This window comes from Poecilia latipinna, unplaced genomic scaffold, assembly GCF_001443285.1.
Source record: "Poecilia latipinna isolate Pla-1442-1.1 unplaced genomic scaffold, P_latipinna-1.0 Scaffold222, whole genome shotgun sequence".
NCBI lineage: Eukaryota > Metazoa > Chordata > Actinopteri > Cyprinodontiformes > Poeciliidae > Poecilia > Poecilia latipinna.
In genome coordinates this window covers 617,278-634,540 of record NW_015112838.1, presented here as the reverse complement: position 1 = coordinate 634,540, position 17,263 = coordinate 617,278, and the positions used below count along the sequence as shown (strand labels likewise).

At 42.2% G+C, this 17,263-nt stretch overlaps 1 protein-coding gene across 1 annotated transcript in view; it reads left to right on the top strand.

Annotated features, from left to right (window-relative positions):
• flt4 (fms related receptor tyrosine kinase 4) overlaps positions 1–16,374 on the top strand; it is a 57,336-nt gene extending 40,962 nt beyond the window's left edge. Inside the window, exons 11-30 of the mRNA XM_015031897.1 lie at positions 873–1,008; positions 1,555–1,663; positions 2,212–2,571; positions 3,103–3,249; positions 4,066–4,197; positions 4,632–4,738; positions 6,626–6,761; positions 7,203–7,307; positions 7,985–8,098; positions 9,685–9,773; positions 10,023–10,182; positions 10,271–10,365; positions 11,819–11,941; positions 12,086–12,197; positions 12,355–12,454; positions 12,675–12,780; positions 12,874–12,998; positions 14,250–14,358; positions 14,534–14,619; positions 15,863–16,374. Of these exons, the coding sequence (XP_014887383.1) occupies positions 873–1,008; positions 1,555–1,663; positions 2,212–2,571; positions 3,103–3,249; positions 4,066–4,197; positions 4,632–4,738; positions 6,626–6,761; positions 7,203–7,307; positions 7,985–8,098; positions 9,685–9,773; positions 10,023–10,182; positions 10,271–10,365; positions 11,819–11,941; positions 12,086–12,197; positions 12,355–12,454; positions 12,675–12,780; positions 12,874–12,998; positions 14,250–14,358; positions 14,534–14,619; positions 15,863–16,076 (2,665 nt within the window). The 3' untranslated portion in view covers positions 16,077–16,374. The remainder of the gene's footprint in view (positions 1–872; positions 1,009–1,554; positions 1,664–2,211; positions 2,572–3,102; positions 3,250–4,065; positions 4,198–4,631; positions 4,739–6,625; positions 6,762–7,202; positions 7,308–7,984; positions 8,099–9,684; positions 9,774–10,022; positions 10,183–10,270; positions 10,366–11,818; positions 11,942–12,085; positions 12,198–12,354; positions 12,455–12,674; positions 12,781–12,873; positions 12,999–14,249; positions 14,359–14,533; positions 14,620–15,862) is intronic.
• Positions 16,375–17,263: the final 889 nt, after the last annotated feature.

The following is a 17,263-nucleotide window of genomic DNA, read 5'->3' as shown; positions in this document are numbered from 1 at the left end:
ATATACACAATTTCGTCTTTGTGTGCTTTGGAGTTTCTGTGCTGATAAAAATTTTTGCGAAGCGATAAAAGCTGTGTAGCTCTTGCATTGCTACAAAATAAAGCTGCATTTCCCCACTTGCTGCAAAGTTGACATGTTGAGATGCCATGAGACCTAATTAGTGGCTGCACATGCACCCATTGATTCTTTACAGCAGACAGCCACTCCTCTCTCTTGCAGGTACTGCGTACCCCTGCTAAATCTTTTAGGGGTACTCGGTACCTGAATGTACTGCCTACTTTCACCCCTACTTATACATTGAAGTACCTTGAACTGAGTACTGTTCAAGGTACTTTAAGGTACTTTTATACACCCATCTGGGTCTGTATGTAGGAAAGTATGATGATCTAATTACAGTACTTTTATGTTGAGAGTGCCAATATATTGACGATAAGGGAAGTTCATATTATAACGTCCTAATGATAGCACTGATTTCTTAAGTCATTAGAAATGTTTAGGTGGCCTTTGAATTTTTGATGATTATTTAGGCAATAAAGTGAAACGTAATCCCATTACCTTCTTCTAATACATTAACGTTGCCTTTGGGCAAGAAAGCTAAAATATTCCATTTCATGTTTCATTAGCTCTGCTACGATGTTCACACTGTGGATCGCCACGATACAAATGGTTTTTTCCATTAGTTGCTAGGAGACCTGCGATAATTGATTTGTAGGATAACTTGAAAGTCCAACTTGGGCAAGAGGGGAGGAACAAAAAGTCCTATTTTAAAGTCCATGATGTAGTTTGATGTTTCTGAATTCTTGCCAACTGGTTTCTCTCTGCTGCACATAATAGGAGGAGATGTCATGAGGTGTGTGTGTGCTTCCCTCCAGAGTGCAGCGAGACAGGAAGAGCGGGAGCGACAGGACGGCAGACTGTCAGAACTGGCAGGACATTTACTCAGAAAACACAGTGAATGACGTTGAACCTGCTGAAACATCTGTTGAAGTGGTGGATAATCAAGAGAAGGTTCATCACAACTTTTTATATTTGCTTTTTATTCAAATTCCTTAGGGATGTAAGGCTGCTATGTTTCTGTACTTAAGAAAAATACATTGCATGTTGAGATTTGATTAAAAACCTATAAATAACACTAATCGTTTTGCTATTTTACTCAAGTGTCCAGATTTCTGAGCTCCAAAACAGAATAGCTTACCAGTCAAGAGCCATTTCCACTGTAGAAATATTTAGAACAGACTTCCTTTGCAGACTTCCGTTAGGAGTTGTTATAAACACACATCCAGACGTGTGTGTGTGTGTGTGTCGCACATACACACGCCTGCACGTTTAGACACCACTGCTATTAAAGGAAATGGCCACAATAATGCATACTCATGCTCACACATATAAACATCCTATTTCTTTCAATCACACCAAATTTGGTTTGCTAGTTTTTTTGGCCAGTCAGCGATAAACCTGGTCTAAATCCAGATCACATCACATCACTTCCTTTTTAAATTTGCACTCTTCCTCAGCATAAATCCAACTCTTCACTCCGTTTTTCTCTCCTAATAGATCGTGAGCAGGATTCAGATACGCAACGCCAGCGTCTCCGCCATCTATAAGTGCTCTGCTGGAAACAAAGTGGGCAAAGATGAGTTCCCCATCTACTTTTATGTGACCAGTGAGTATACTGGGTTTTGGTGTCTCTCACACACAAGCACACAATCAGTTGGTTTGATGAAATTATTATTTTATAACCTTTCATAACTGTACATCCTGCTTTAAATCAATTTTGTCCAATCCATTTTGAAAATCATGTATTTTAATTCTTTGCATCTTTTAGCTTCACAAATTATGCAGTACCTCGTGTTGAGGCACTGATGTTTGTCACTGCGAGATATTAAAAGTTACTAGTACCTTTGGAGGGCTCTGTGCACGTTATAACCTGTAACACGTTAATGCCAAAGAAATCGTCTTAATAAAACTTCCCAGAACAAGGTGAGCCTCCACTGTGAGCATCCCAAATTACATTCCACTGCACCATTTTATTGAGATACTCCAAACAAAGACCATTTCATCTGCGTTCTGTGGCTACGAGCCACTGGAAAACCTTCTGTAAGCCCTTTTTATGTATTGTTGCAATTCAGATGGCTTGGCTTTACAGGCAACTCTTTCCATAAATGGATATTGCAAACCTCTCACTGCCCCCCGTGTCTCTCTACCTTGAAGCCATTCCTGAAGGTTTCAGTGTGGATGTTCGTCCTTCTGAGAATCCCCTGGAGCAGGACAAAGTATCTCTGTCCTGCAGCGCCGACAACTACACCTACGATCAGCTGCAGTGGTTCCGCCTTAACCCCCAGGCTCTGCAGGACCAGCAGGGCAAGCCCCAGGGGCTGGACTGTGGCAGCGTGCACCACTACGCCGAGCCCCTGCCGGCCGAGCCGTCCTTCCAGCCGCACTCCAACAGTTGGGTCCTGGACTTCACCATGGAGTCCGTGCGGCTGCAGGACGAGGGACACTATGTGTGCAAAGCTCAGGGAAGACGCGGCGAGGAGAAACAGTGCCTGTTTCGATACATCTCCGTCAAAGGTGAGCAAGAAAAGCGACAAACACAGAGATGCACACAACAGCAGGAATGATTCAGCCTAACTGGAGCTGCTTCAGGTTCAGCTCTCAGCATTGGGGCTTACACAAGGGTCATAGCAGTGAGAAGCTGGTATTTAAATGCCGGAGGCACGCAATTATACCTACTCACTAATGCCCACGCACCTAGGTACCCACATCCACGCTTGACACAGGGAGCACCTGGTGTTTTCATGGAACAGATATGTGCTGACAGAAAACACAGTAGAAAAACTGTAGGCCAGCTACTCCTCTGTTTATGCAATTACAAGGAGATTAACACAACTCGACATTGTGCATTCTGGTTTGGTTTTCTCTGCCCTGTATGTTTTGCACACTTATCTAACGTGCCTCAGATGCTTGACCCTGACCGGAGCCGACCGTCAAGCAAATAATTCTGGCCCGTTTCTGCCCAAATGTCAGGTTGTCGAGCCTTGGGCTCGGACCATAAATCTAACCTCTAGTTGCGATCGTGCATCTCTCCGTTTACCTTCGCAGCCCTGGAGGCGCCTCGGTACAAGCGCAGCCTCAGCAACCAGACGGTGAACGTAACCGAGTCTCTGCGGATGGAGTGCGACGTGGAGGGCAGACCACTGCCCCGCCTGTCCTGGTTCAAAGACAACCAGCCCCTCCACCAAATGTCAGGTGAGCAAATTTACCCACATCCAGCAGAGCCACCAGCTCACCTGGCAAGTCAAACCCAAACAAGAAAACAAGAAGATGGTCCGATCAGATGACATTAAACTTACTCTACATTCAAAATACTGTGTGGTGAAAGGTAAACAAACCATCTCTATGACAACAAAAGGTGGGCGCAGGAAATGTTGATGGGGAAGAAGGACGGAGTTAAATACAGGGTAAGGAAAAGAGTTGAAGCAACAACCCTAAGCCATGAACCAGAGCTACGACTGAAGAGTTTGTATGCAAAGATTTTGTTTTTGGTAAAAGGGTTCAATCAAAGTATTGACCCCGGGAGAGCCGAGTTAGCATCCAAGCCACACTTTTCACATTTTTACTCGGAAAAACAAACAAACAAAAAACAACTTGGAAAAATATTTTTCTTCCACTTGAAGAGTACGCATTTCTTTATCTTCATTTCTCACCTACCATGCGTTTATGACTAAACAGCAACACTGCATGTAAGAATACAATTTCAAGAAACCGGATTAGACAGAATTTTAATTTCATATTTACTTTCACTCTAAGAATCTCTCATAAAAAGGTGAGTGGGTCAGCACAGGATTGAGTGACAGCTAATTTTCCGAGTTTGCTCTGACAGGCTCCTAAGACGTGTAGGTTGATGGAATAATAAATGAGAGCTTCTGCTCGGAAGTCCAGACCTCTGACAAGAATCTTTATAAATCAAGAAAAATCCTGCGAGGGGCGAGAGAGTGGCAGCGAAGCCGTTTTCCGCAGAATGTGCAAGCGAGGCCCACGAATCGTTCTCCATTTACCCCACAGGGATCCAGCTGCATGATTCGAACCGCACGCTGAGTATCCAGCGGGTCACAGAGGAGGATGCTGGACTTTACACCTGCACCGCCTGCAACCAGCGAGGCTGCGTCCACTCCTCAGCCGCCGTGAGGGTCATCGGTGAGACACACACACACACACACACACATGCACAGATAACTCTCGGGTGCACTCAGGCCTGAAATCACCGCTGCGCCTGACCTCCTGCCTCACACACGGAGCGTGCCTGGTTTTCCAACTCTCAGACCTTTCACTGCTGAAGCTTTGTTCTTACTCCGATGAACAGCTCTCCACAACCAAATTAAAGTCATTGACTTTTGGGGCATTTTGTATGCAGGGTGAATAATCTAATGGGATTGCTGGAAGTGCTTCCAACACAAATACCTGAAAGGAGTCTGCTCAGCACACTGATTTCAGCATAAGATTTAATGTCGGAGAGATGGGGGCAGATGCTTTGTACTACAGCACCCCCTGTAGGTGGCACAGAGGAAGGACGGAGGCAGGAAGGTTATTGTAAATAATTTTTTTCTCCCCCCCTCCCCCCTTTTGAAAAGGTTCAAGCGACAAGGCGAATGTGGAGATAGTCATCCTGATCGGGACAGGAGTCATCGCTGTGTTCTTCTGGGCTTTGCTCATCCTCATCTTCTGCAACGTGAAACGGGTCAGGCGCCGCCATTTTTCACCCTCTGTGTTTCGTTCAGATATTCTTCTTTTTTATTGTGTCTTTTTTTTGTCCTTTTTTAAATTGTTGCTGTTCATAAGCAGTTTTTTATGACACACGATTCAAGAAGAAAGGCCCTGGGTGAAAAAGTAGATTCAAATTAGTTTTCATCAATTTTATTGGGTGCTGTGTTTTACTGTTACTGGATGAAGAAAATGTCCTGGCCTTTCGCAAGTGCCATCAGGCAGGGGCTGTAATGTGATTTACAAACCGTTTAAAGTCCATCATTCAAACAGTAAAGATTATTCACAAAGGACCTCCATCTTAGATTCTACAAATTTAGTATTTTAAATGTCCATGGCTGAATTGTTAGAAAGAACGCCTTACACATTTACTCTGTTTTGTTTTATTTTCCCTCTTTTCTCCAGTTTTTTATCTAATTTTAATAGCAGACAAAATAACCCGAGTAAATAAAAAGAGAAGGTTTAAGGCAAAAAAGCTACTCAAGCAAACAAAGCCTTATTGGAGCGATTATGAGCATGAAACAAAATCTATTTCTTCTAATAGCCCAATTTAGTTCCAAAGCTTCATTAAAATGCCAAGCTGGAACGTTGGGAGAGCTGCATGAAAGCTGGTATCTGCAGGACTGGAGATTTGGATGGTGGACGAGTTGATGTGGGAGTGGAGGAGGAATGACTGGCATCCTTACTGGCATACTGGTTTTTGATGGACGAGGAAGTGGGCTGAGCCCATGGATTGCATCATTTCTGTTTGACCGTGTCTTGTCTTCCCATTCGAAGCATTTTGTGAAATGTTTGGACCTGGTCAGTCTGTTTGCAGTTTTATGTTCAGTTCTCTTTCAATTTTGGATTGATATCACCAGAAGTGGACTGGAGTTTGTTTGGAGCATGTGTTAGACTCATAGTATCTCTGAGTTCAGCCCAAAGTGGCTCTCAAATTCACCACTAGTTTTGGTTTATTTTCACATGTTTTTTTATTTTATTTTTTTATTTGGTGTCGTAATTTGTTAATATGTAATGGCAATGAGGAGTCTCTTGTTTCAATTCGTTTGATCTCAGATCATATTAATTGTAGAATATGGTAAATGCCAGATCATTATTATTTGGTCACAAAATCCAATAATTGGTTTAGCTTTTTGACCTTGTTGTAAACTATCTTCGATCTCACCAGCAGATAGTCTGCTCTAAATCAAGCTGCTGTTCAAACTGTTATAATCAGTAAATCACAAATGATTGAATCATCATCTGATGTTTTCTTGTCACCTCATAAAAAGTTAAAAAAAAGAATGAAATTATGTAAATGAAATAGCACAGCGCTGGTTATACAAACAGGTATTCCCTCGGTGGACTTAAACCATAATTACATAAATCATCAGTGATGCTCTATAAACAGTCACAGTGACTAACGGCTTGACGTCATGCATGAGCAACAGCCCACATTGTCTCTCCGAGGTTTTCTTGTATAACAAAAAACATGTTTTCTTTCATGTTGTAACATTAAGCTTAGGAAAAGTTTTTACCTTCCCTCTGCATTACACTTTACCTTTGTACTGGACTCGTACCTGCTCTATAAGACATTGGACTCATTGTTACAAACATTTCCAGGTATTGTCATGAAGAATTTTAAGTCATTTTAAACGGTGAGACAATCTCGTTTTTGAAACCACAGCATTCTGGCTGTAAGTCGACACTTTCTGTCTTTTCTTGCTCGGCTAAATGTTGGACTACTTGATGCTGTCAAACAAAGAAAGAACAAAAAACCTAAATGCAAAGTGACATCTTTTAGCTTGTATTCTTCCCGTCCAACGTTCATCCTGACCTCTGACCTCCTTGCCTTACAAGAACCGTGTCCCTCTGTGAGCTGCAGGTTAACCCAGCAGACATAAAGACAGGCTATCTGTCAATCATAATGGACCCTGGGGAGGTGCCGCTGGACGAGCAGTCGGAGTACCTGCCCTACGACTCGTCGCAGTGGGAGATCTCCAGAGACAGACTCCGACTGGGTGAGCAGCTTGGGAAAGGAAAAGTCGGACAGAGGGACGGATAGATGGTTAACAAGGCATGTGGGAGGGAAGGGTGTGTGTGATGATGTACCCAGGGATGGCTGAGCGTTAATAGATGGGAGAAGCAGAATTATTTTTCCATTTCCAGAATCCATAACAGCATGCATTTAAATCACAGCCAGCTGTGCTGAGAGCTGCCAAGTGGAGTGCTAATGTTCAAAATGTGTTCATTTCCACAAGAGCTTTTTAAAAACGCCCCAAGGAGAAGCATCTGTTTCACAACACAATCTTATGGCAACACGTTGTTTTTTGTTGTTGTTTTTTTTCCAAACGCTGCAATCGATATGATAATTCCTCCTCCTTGTCTGTTCTGCAAAAATGTCCCGCCACAACTATTGCCTTAACTAGCATCATTTTTCTCTCTGCTTCAATGACACACAGGAAAGGTTTTGGGCCACGGCGCCTTTGGAAAAGTGATGGAGGCGTCGATCTACGGCATCAGCAAGAGCAACAGCTTAAACACGGTGGCCGTCAAGATGCTAAAAGGTGAAACTCTGGGTTCAGTGTGAACCAAATGTACAAGCTTTTAATTGTGAATCGTGCACTGTAGTAAGTCATTGATACACAAATAATGGAAGCACATTTAAGCTGTTGAACTGAAGTACAATGTGTGTGTTAATTAGGTTTGGTGAAACGTTTAGACCTACAAATTCGATAATGTTTCTCTTTGTGGAAAGCCTTTGATTCCAGCTCGGATGTAACTGTTGTGGTTCACTAGATAAACCCTCACCTAATCCACTTTTGTCTTCCAACGACTTCACCTACAGCTGCAAGGACTCGGGGGTTTCAGACAAAAACAGGAAGCATGGCTTGAGAGTGGAGCCACTCCGTGTGAATTATGGCTGATTACTCATAAACTTTACTCGTCCCCAGAAATATGGGCTGGTCTGAACCGTGCCTGGATCGCGGCTTTTAGAGGGGCTCCCGGAGAAGCATTAGAAAAACGTGTGAAGCCGTAAACAGCTTCAAAAAGGAGATTTCAGAGCCAAGTGTTAATCAGCCGCACCTGCAGAAAATCTCCGCGAGCTTGTTAAAATAATTGTTCAGGCTTCCACTGCGAGAGCGCGCGGAAACATCGGGAGGAAAGTGTAAATGGAGGTGCAGCGCAAAGAGAAAAAAAAAAGCACAGCCGTCTGAAATGAGTAAATGTGCGCGTTTTGCAGACGGAGCCACGGCCAGTGAGCACAAGGCTTTGATGTCGGAGCTAAAGATCCTGATTCACATCGGTAACCATCTGAACGTGGTTAACCTGTTAGGAGCCTGCACCAAACCCAACGGTGAGTCCTGACATCACCCTGTTTATGTTTTATTTTTGTATAAAAACCACATCCCATCAGTAGTTTTGAAGTGCCTTGCAAAGTTATTCATATTTTATCTCACTACAGCCAAAGGCTGCAGCATATTTTACTGGGATTCATGAAATGGGCCGAAAAAGAGTAGTTCACAACTTGACCATAAAGTTAAAACGTTGCATGTTAAAAACCTGAAACTGAATTTGCCTACGACCAAACATGTGTCGTAAAATGATGCGAGTGAAATGATTTCGCTGCCTTAATTTCAGGAATATCTTTTTGATGTTGTTGGCATTAATTCCACTTTTTATACCAATAAACCAAAACAAGAAACAAAACAAAAACCCTTTCCTAAACCTGTACATCAGTAAGACATGTGGAGCACATTATTATTATTATTATTGGTGTACATCTGAAAATGTTTACCCTAAACAAAAGCAGCCTAGTAAATAATTTCAAGATGGCGGTGAAAAAAACTCAAGATGCAGAATGTCTGAATATGCTAAAGGAAAAAAAAAAAATCCAGCTTTTTTTCTACACATTATTTGACAAGTTGTATTTCTGAAGTTTAACATAATGACTGAACACAAACAGTGTGCTCTGTCAATCTGAAATGTTAAACCTTTCACCGGGGAATATGCGAGTGCGTGTGCACGGTTATTATGCAGCTATTAGCGTGAATAATTATCATCCAGACGCTCCCATCCTGCCTTTTTATATGGTTAACCATATAAAAGTAATTGAACACGGGGGGTCCAATGACTCGCCTCGGCGGGGACCCTCCAGGCTGTGTGGAGTAGATGGATCAGGTTGAAACCATCTGTGGCTCATCCAGTTCTCTCACTCAAAGAAAGAATTTACCGTTCTGCATATTTTTTTTCTGCTCAATAACCAATTATGTGGTTATTGATTTAACTTTTTAAAGCCCGTAAAATTAAACATTTTTACAAATATCTAACATTATAAAAAGCAATGGAGCTGCTCTTCTTTCCAATAACAATCACAAGATTTCACGGAGTCCATCGGTTCCTGGATCTGCTGATCAATTATTTTGTGCAGCTGCAACCAGATCCTCCCAGACGCTGTTCAGGGAGGTGGACTGTGTTTCTAAGAATCCATAAGTCCTCAACATGGTTTAGGTCGGGGCTTTTTTCATTTACTATTTCCTCTTTAAGAAACTGCACCATAATGTTGCCCTGTGGACTTCTCGAAAGGTGCCGGCTTGTTTCTGCGCCTCTGTTTAAAGAAAGTGTCTTTTAAAACTTGCCAGTGGGTTTAGGGTTGGATTTTAAATTAATCTTCATTGATTTAGATTTATTTTTTTTTCCTGTCATGCCTAATAATTACGCACACTGTGATCTATAGTAAGTTGTTGGTTTACTGAATTATTCATTTAGATAAATATACATCCCCTCGTATGCTGAAATCAACTAAACATCCTAGTAAATGAAATATGCATCAAATTTATGCATAGCCAAAACGCTCACTCGTCTCATTATTATGCGCACAGAAGTTGTAGGTCAAATCTGAGTCAATTCTGTATGTAATGTTTCAAACGTCTCCATCAACAGGTCCACTGATGGTGATAGTGGAGTACTGCAAATATGGGAATCTCTCCAACTTCCTACGAGCCAAGAGGGAGTTCTTCCTCCCCTACAGGGTATCGGAGCGCAGCAGCCACTGAAGCATTCTCGGCATTTCTAAAATCGTTTCTGCTCTGATTGTGGCTTAACCGCTTTTCATGCTATATTTACTCCGTGTAATATTTCCATCTAGGCTTTGTTTTCCCTTATGCAATTCTCTTTTCTTTTTCTTTTTAACAGTTTCAATCTGCTCCAGCATATGTAACTCTTTCAGAATTGATTTTTTTTTTTTGGGGAGATGAATTAACAATCTGTGTCCTATTTAGGACCGCTCACCAAAAACCCAGAGCCAGATGAGGAGGATGATCGAAGCCGGTCAGACGGATCAAAGAGCTCGGCGGACTCCTCCGGCTTCCTCCTCGCCGCTCAGCAGCCCTCGGGTTACATCATCCAAGGCGTCCAATCAGAACCAGGCGGCGGAGAAAAGTGAGTCAGCTTCGCCTCGTCAGAGTTATTAATCGCACCACTCATAGTTTCCAAATAAAGGCAGCTCCACGATCTTTTCTCTCTCCAGTGGAGGACCTGTGGAAAACCCCGCTGACCATAGAGGACTTGATATGCTACAGCTTCCAGGTGGCCCGTGGGATGGAGTTCCTGGCCTCCAGGAAGGTTAATGTCGCCGTTACTTTGTGGAAAAAGGAGCAAACGAGGCTGTGTGGAGTAGATGGATCAGGTTGAAACCATCTGTGGCTCATCCAGTTCCCTCACTCAAAGAAAGAATTGACCATTCTGCTTATTTTTTCTGCTCAATAACCAATTATGTAGTTATTGATTTAACTTTTTAAATGAACTTCAAATAAAAATTGTAGCAATGAGGACAATATCAAAGAAAATTCAAATAAAATTAAAGATAGAAGTCATGGTTCCAATAGCAAAGTACATTTGACACAGAGCTCAACTTGTGATAAATAAGACACCAATTTATTAACCAATGACTGAGAGGTCACATTCTGAAAAATCTGGGTTTTTTTTCTTTTCCCTTTAAATGCATCAGAATTCAAAGTTCCCTCCACTTTTGTTCCCAAAAGACAAATTCTTTACAAAACCTCAGGAGTTTAGTGAGGAATATAGAAAAAAATAATCCTAATTAAAACTAATTTGCACAAATTAGATCATGTGTGTGTGTGTTGTAGCCCAAAAAGGAAGCTGAACTAACAAGAACAGGGAAAAACGGCATCTATTTACTAGTTATAGCTCAAAGTGTCAACTTATTCCATATAGTTATCTATCAAATGTAGTTGCTAGTTAAATGACAGATTTTGCACATTAGACTTTTGAAGAAATATTAATAAATAAGTTTAGGGTGTCGTTAAAGTGCCAGTTACTGATTCAGTTTATTTGTGTAGCACCCATAAAGGGATCAGCAACATAAAATCATATGCAGAGTCAGGAAGCATCAATCTAATTCGTTCCAACTTTACCAATGCAGGAAAGTTCAGGTTATGATCTGTAAAATGTTTTCCATCTAAGGAAATCCAGCCAATAAATTTTAAGTACTAATCAGAGGTTCAGTTTGCACAAATTCAGTCACTTGATCGCAAAGTTACAGGATCAGTTTGTTTTTTGTTTTTTTATTTTTTAGAAAAATTCTAAACTTTGAGAAAAAAAGCTAAGATTAAAGTTAAGATTAAACCATGCATCTACAATTACAATTAATCAATAACACAGTATTATTATTTCTTCTATAAATAATAATTATAGCAATAATTAACAGCAAATTAAATAATAAAAAAAATGGGCTGACATTTTTTAGATAATTTTAAATCAACTAATTTTCACATTAACAATCACAGGTTTTGAATTAAATTGGGATGTAATTTATATAATTGAATAGCTGGAACCAAACACCTAACACACACTCTCACATCCGCATTTATAAAAAAAAACAAGAAGATTTCTCTTTGCCTACTTAGATAAAAATAAAAAAAAATAAATAAAAAATTCCCACACTTCAGTGGAGAAACAAGGTGGGAGACAATGCACTGAAACATTTCCATGCACCTGTCTGCAGAATACTGATGACCTCGTGTGTGTGTGTGTGTGTGTGTGTGTGTGTCTGCAGTGCATCCACAGAGATCTGGCGGCCCGGAACATTCTCCTGTCAGAGAACAACGTGGTGAAGATCTGCGACTTCGGCTTGGCCAGAGACATTTACAAAGACCCCGATTACGTCAGGAAAGGCAACGTATGTCTGTCCCGCCGAGCGCCGTTACCTCCTGCAGCTGGACGAGAAAATACTTTGTGTTGTTGCGTTAAACCACCCACACGATGATTACATTTGAGTGTTTTTGCTCCCGTCGTTGCTCCATCTGCCTCGGCGGCCTCTCAGGCTCGCCTGCCTCTGAAGTGGATGGCCCCGGAGAGCATCTTCGACAAAGTGTACACCAGCCAGAGTGACGTGTGGTCCTTCGGAGTCCTCCTCTGGGAAATCTTTTCACTCGGTAATCTCAGAGTCGGACCACACTCGAGGACCGTCGTTTGTTATTCATTCATATCAAAAAAAAAGAAAAAAAAAAAGCGCAAACTCTTGCAGAAGTGGGCTTGTCTCTTGACATGCTAATTAATGCGCCGCCGGCTTCCCCCTTTGTGTGCACGCAGGTGCTTCTCCGTACCCGGGGGTGCAGATTGATGAAGACTTCTGCAAACGGTTGAAAGATGGCGTCAGAATGAGAGCACCGGAGACGGCCTCTCCTGAAATGTAAATATTTCTTCCTCGTGCAGAGGAGAAATGGGCTTTCTTTCCCCGTCAAGTAGGATTTATGAATTGGAATCCCTCTAATTTATCAAGCCAATTTCTGGAGCCAAGTGTCATCCAGCTGACGGGCACGCCAAGGAAATCAATCAGGATTTAAGTTTGTGTTGCCAAGTTATAGGAGGTGATGTGCTGTTGTTGTGACTGTACTGCCCTCTGCTGGCAGATACGGCATCATGCTGGCCTGCTGGCAGGGCGAGCCTAAAGAGAGGCCAACGTTCCCTGCTCTGGTTCAGACCCTGGGAGACCTGCTGCAGGACAACAGTCTACCTGTAAGCTCTCCTGGATCTGCAGCAACAAACCAGAACCTTTTGCCCGCTGGTTATTACGAAACGCGGTGTTGAAGTTCCTGTCCTTCCCCTCAGGACGGGAAGGATTACGTCCCCCTGAACCACTCGCAGAACTCGGAAGATGACGGTTTCTCGCAGACTTCATCTCGTCCTGCGTCAGAGGAGGAACTGAGAATGGCCTGCAACACTCTGCCCACAAGGTACCGATGCATCCTGCACACACGACCAGCTGGGTCATGCACCGAAACACCAAATGACGGCACGTTTCAGCTTTGTTACAGTTTCGTAGATCATCCACCTTACTTAACGGTGGGGAAGAGCAACTTTTCTAAATGTTTCCTGTGTTTAACACCAAACCATTCTAAAGAGTTGGTCTCTCCAGATGAAAACACACAATTCCAGTTATATTATAAGTGGAAAATAGCAGATTCCAAACATTTTTACTTATGATGGTTCGACAAAAAAAAAATTAAAAAAAAATCCAAATTTATCCTGATAGGCCTCCTAAACAACCTGTCAGCAGGTAGATTAATCAGGTTGGTATCGTATTTCTCTTTTGTGTTTTAGTTCCATGTGGACATTTTTTACTGGAAAGCATCTGCTTTTTTTTAGTTTTTTTATTTACTGTGAAGGCTGCTTTATACATACAATTTACTTACTTTACTCACATACCAGTCAGTCACTCGAAGTGTCTCCTTATAAAAAAACCTTTTTAACTGAGCTTGGAAGTGAAGTACATGTAGCTGGCTTTGAATTTGTCTACATGTCTGGATTGATTCACTTCTGTAAATAAACTGGATCTGTTTGTCTTATAAAGTCATTTGAGACAACATTTGCCATGAATCAGAGTCATATAAATAATCTGGAGGGAATTAAATTAAATGTGGTCTATACAATAAGATTCTTTTGGGTTTTACTTACTTTTTTTTTCCTTTTCTGGTCATTATTTTGCTGAAGTTAAATCAGTGGCAATGGTCATGTCTTTTCTTTTTCTGACTCAAATGGTGTCACAAAAGTGAAAGAGAAAATCTGATTTTCTCGGGTGAAAGCCATTTTGTACGCTGGTGTATTTTTAAAACGGCCGACATTTTGCAGAAATCTGATAACCTATTTTTTGCCTTTTCGCTAAATAAATGAAATCATGGAGAGATGGAAGAAATAGATGTGCGCACCGACTTCCAACTCGTACTGGACATACATTAATACATTAAATCTTTTACTTAATGAACACCATTACTGTATAAAAATGACCTAGCATCGATCATAGAGTTCCCACAAAATGCTCCCTAATATTGCACATTCATTGTCACTTTAATTCATATTTAAAAAATATAATATAGTCTAATGTCGCTGACCTTCTGTTAGGCGTCAAGTACAAACTGTTTTTGTCTTGTTTGATCTGCGTATGTCGCGGTTTTAACCCGAGGAGCTTTTCTCCGCTTCCCGTCCAGGTATTATAACTGCGTTCCCTTCGCCGGCTGCGTGTCTAAAACATGCCAGCCCAGAGTCAAGACATTTGACGATGTGCCCCTGGGGATGAACTCACAGAAACCTCCACAGGTAAGCTCTTTTATTCTCTTCTTACTTACTGAAACCAACTGATGACCTTTTTTTTTTTTTTTTTAAATTTCTGAACGATTTTGGTCTTTGGGGATTTTTCTCCTCGGACAATTACCGGCAAGGCGTCGCTTTCCAAAACTCTACCTAATTTACATGTCGCCCCTCCCTCCTCCAGGACAACCAGACCGACAGCGGGATGGTTCTGGCCTCCGAGGAATTTGAGAGAATCGAGCACAGCCACCGGGGAGCCGTGTTGAAAAGGTTCGTCACTCAAAAGCTGCGCTCGGCGTCACCGAAAGCGGAACGCGACACGGGTTTTGAACGCGGCTGTTTAGCGGCAGCGTTTGACGTTTTGGGGTGATGCGTGCGCTCGTCACTCGCCCAAATGACACCATTTCGCCATTTCCACATGTCAACACGAGAAAACATTGTTCCTCGGCAGGAAGAGGCGGAGGAGTCACTCGCCGTTTCATGTGCAGCGAAACCAGCTCTGCAGAGAAAATATGCACCAACAGGCTCTCAATCTACATGTGGAAGCAGACGACTGTGTGACTCATTTAGACCTCGGGGCCCCATTTTTAGTCATGTTTTGAGAAGCGCTTTTCAGAAAATATTTGAGAAATGACATCAGCTCCGAGCAGAAATGAGGACATATACCGGACCCAGAGTGTAAAAGAGGATCTTGAAGACAGTTCCTAGCTCTCAGAGCTAAAACGGGTTACTGCAAGTTACACAGACGATGTGTTCGGTTCTTAATGACACTCAAAAAGCCGCAATCGCACCTAAGTTTGTTGAGTTTTCTAGCAGCTCTTTAAAGCTTTCCTAAATGTAAATGATCAAGCAAGATTTAAAATACTATTTAATCTGTGAGGGTTAGGGGCTCTTTCTAGGAGTGTTTCTGCAAGTTTTTGTGCAAAATCCTCTTTTAATATTTTCAGCAAGTTTCAAAAAGTAACTACTTTCAGAATATGCTATCTATTTTTGTCAATGTTCATATAGGCGGAAAATGCTCACCTCATTCTGCAAAGTGGTGGTTTTGTCTTTTCTAAAACACATTTACAAATACATTTCAGTTAGCTTTCATAATGAAACATCTGATGTAGTACAAAACAGTTTTCTGTAGCTGATTTGTAGCAGAAGAGGCTTTTTGAAAGGAAAAGGTTGCTGACCCCTGACCTAAATCATCCTGCAGTAGCTCCAAGTCTCATTGTTCTGCTAGAAGATGAAACTCCACCGCAGTCATCAGTCTTTTTTTGTCGCCTCTAAAACATTTTGTTCCAGGATTGGTCTGAATTTATCTCCCCACAGCATGATTGTGCCACTACCGTGTCTTTATAGTACTTGAGTGACCTTTTTACCAAATATGTCGCAGCAGTGCTACTCTTTCTCAAAGCAAATTTTGGGTACTCTAATGCTACTCTGCTAACTGGAGGCTGCGTTGCTCAGTTACAAACAGAGGCGGGTAAAATCCGAGCTCTGACCTTTGTTGCCGTCTCCCCCCCAGTCGAATGAGCAGCACCAGCAGCACGGAGCCGCTGACGGCCTCCCACTGCTCCCTGGGTCCGAACAGCGGCAGCTCCGGACTCCGTCCCAACTTCTTCAGCCAGCTGACGGGACAGACCTTCTACAACAACGAGTACGGTCACCTGTCTGAGGAGGGCTTCTGTGACTTCTACTCGTCTCCAGGGACCGCTTCCTTGGCCTCGTCAAATGTGTAATGTCATACCACCGAAGAAGACCTTTGAGCAGGTAACATCTCGCTAGCATCGACACGAGCGAAGACCTCCTGAGCAGAGCGGGCTTTTCATTCCTCCTCAACAAATGGACTTATAGATATGTGCCTGAAATTCCTTTAACCAGCCACTGGGTGGCAGTATTATGACAAAAATGATAAATCATTTTCTATACATACATTTATATTTTTATGTTTTATATGTAGTTTTCCTTTCCTTTTTTTTTTACATGTTATGACTCACTTAGTCAGAAATAAAGACAATTTATCCCTTCTCGTCTCATCAATGTGACTTTTAAAGTTGGATCATCTCATTGCGTTTGGTGCAAGGTTTTTTATTTCCAGGCACATTCATAGTGCGGACCCCGTGCAGTGGATCAGTGGATGAAACATATAATTATGCTCTTTGTGTCATTCGACGGAGGTGGGCCACATTTGGATCGACGCCACCAGTAAGAGGCGAAGTGACGGAGGTAAACAGAGGGATGTAGGGCGACTGAAGGAGTGAGTCACGCCGAGCACCTCTTATCAGAGGTGGACGTAAGCGTGATGATGGCGGCGAGAGCTTAAAGCCACCTCACAGCGTCGCGTCACCCAGCGACGGGCTGCAGGGTGTTGGCTCGGCCTGTCAGGGGAAAATGAGCGCCGTCCGCGTGCAAAGTCCACCTCGGGTCATTTTTACACGCTTATGGAAGAAAATATACTAAAAGGTTCCATCTACAGCGTCTATGAGTAATTGTTAAACTCTCTGTAAAATCAAGCCAGTGTTTTCTTTTTTTCTTTATACTCTACAGCAATCTTCTCAGTGTGTACAGGAGGTATATCTCAGTAAGTTAAAAGTACCATTCAAAACTTAATTCATCTCAGTGATTCAAATAAAAAGGATGATTTTGTACTGAATCATAACATGATAGTTTCGATTAGAGCAAAAAGACGTTTTTTTTTTAATTCAGAACGTTACATAAGAGCAGTAAAACAGGTTGGCCTTCTGCGTCAACGTGGCAGAAAGGTTGCTCTAATAGAGGCCTCCAGCCTGTTCACGTTCCTGGTTCTGGTGTCTCCGCTAAACTTTAGATGTTTCTCCTTTTCCCCGGTAACGTGCTACTGAATTCTGGTTCAGGAAAGAAAATTCAAGCTCCTTTCTCCTGCAGTCTGTCATCTACAGAGATACAA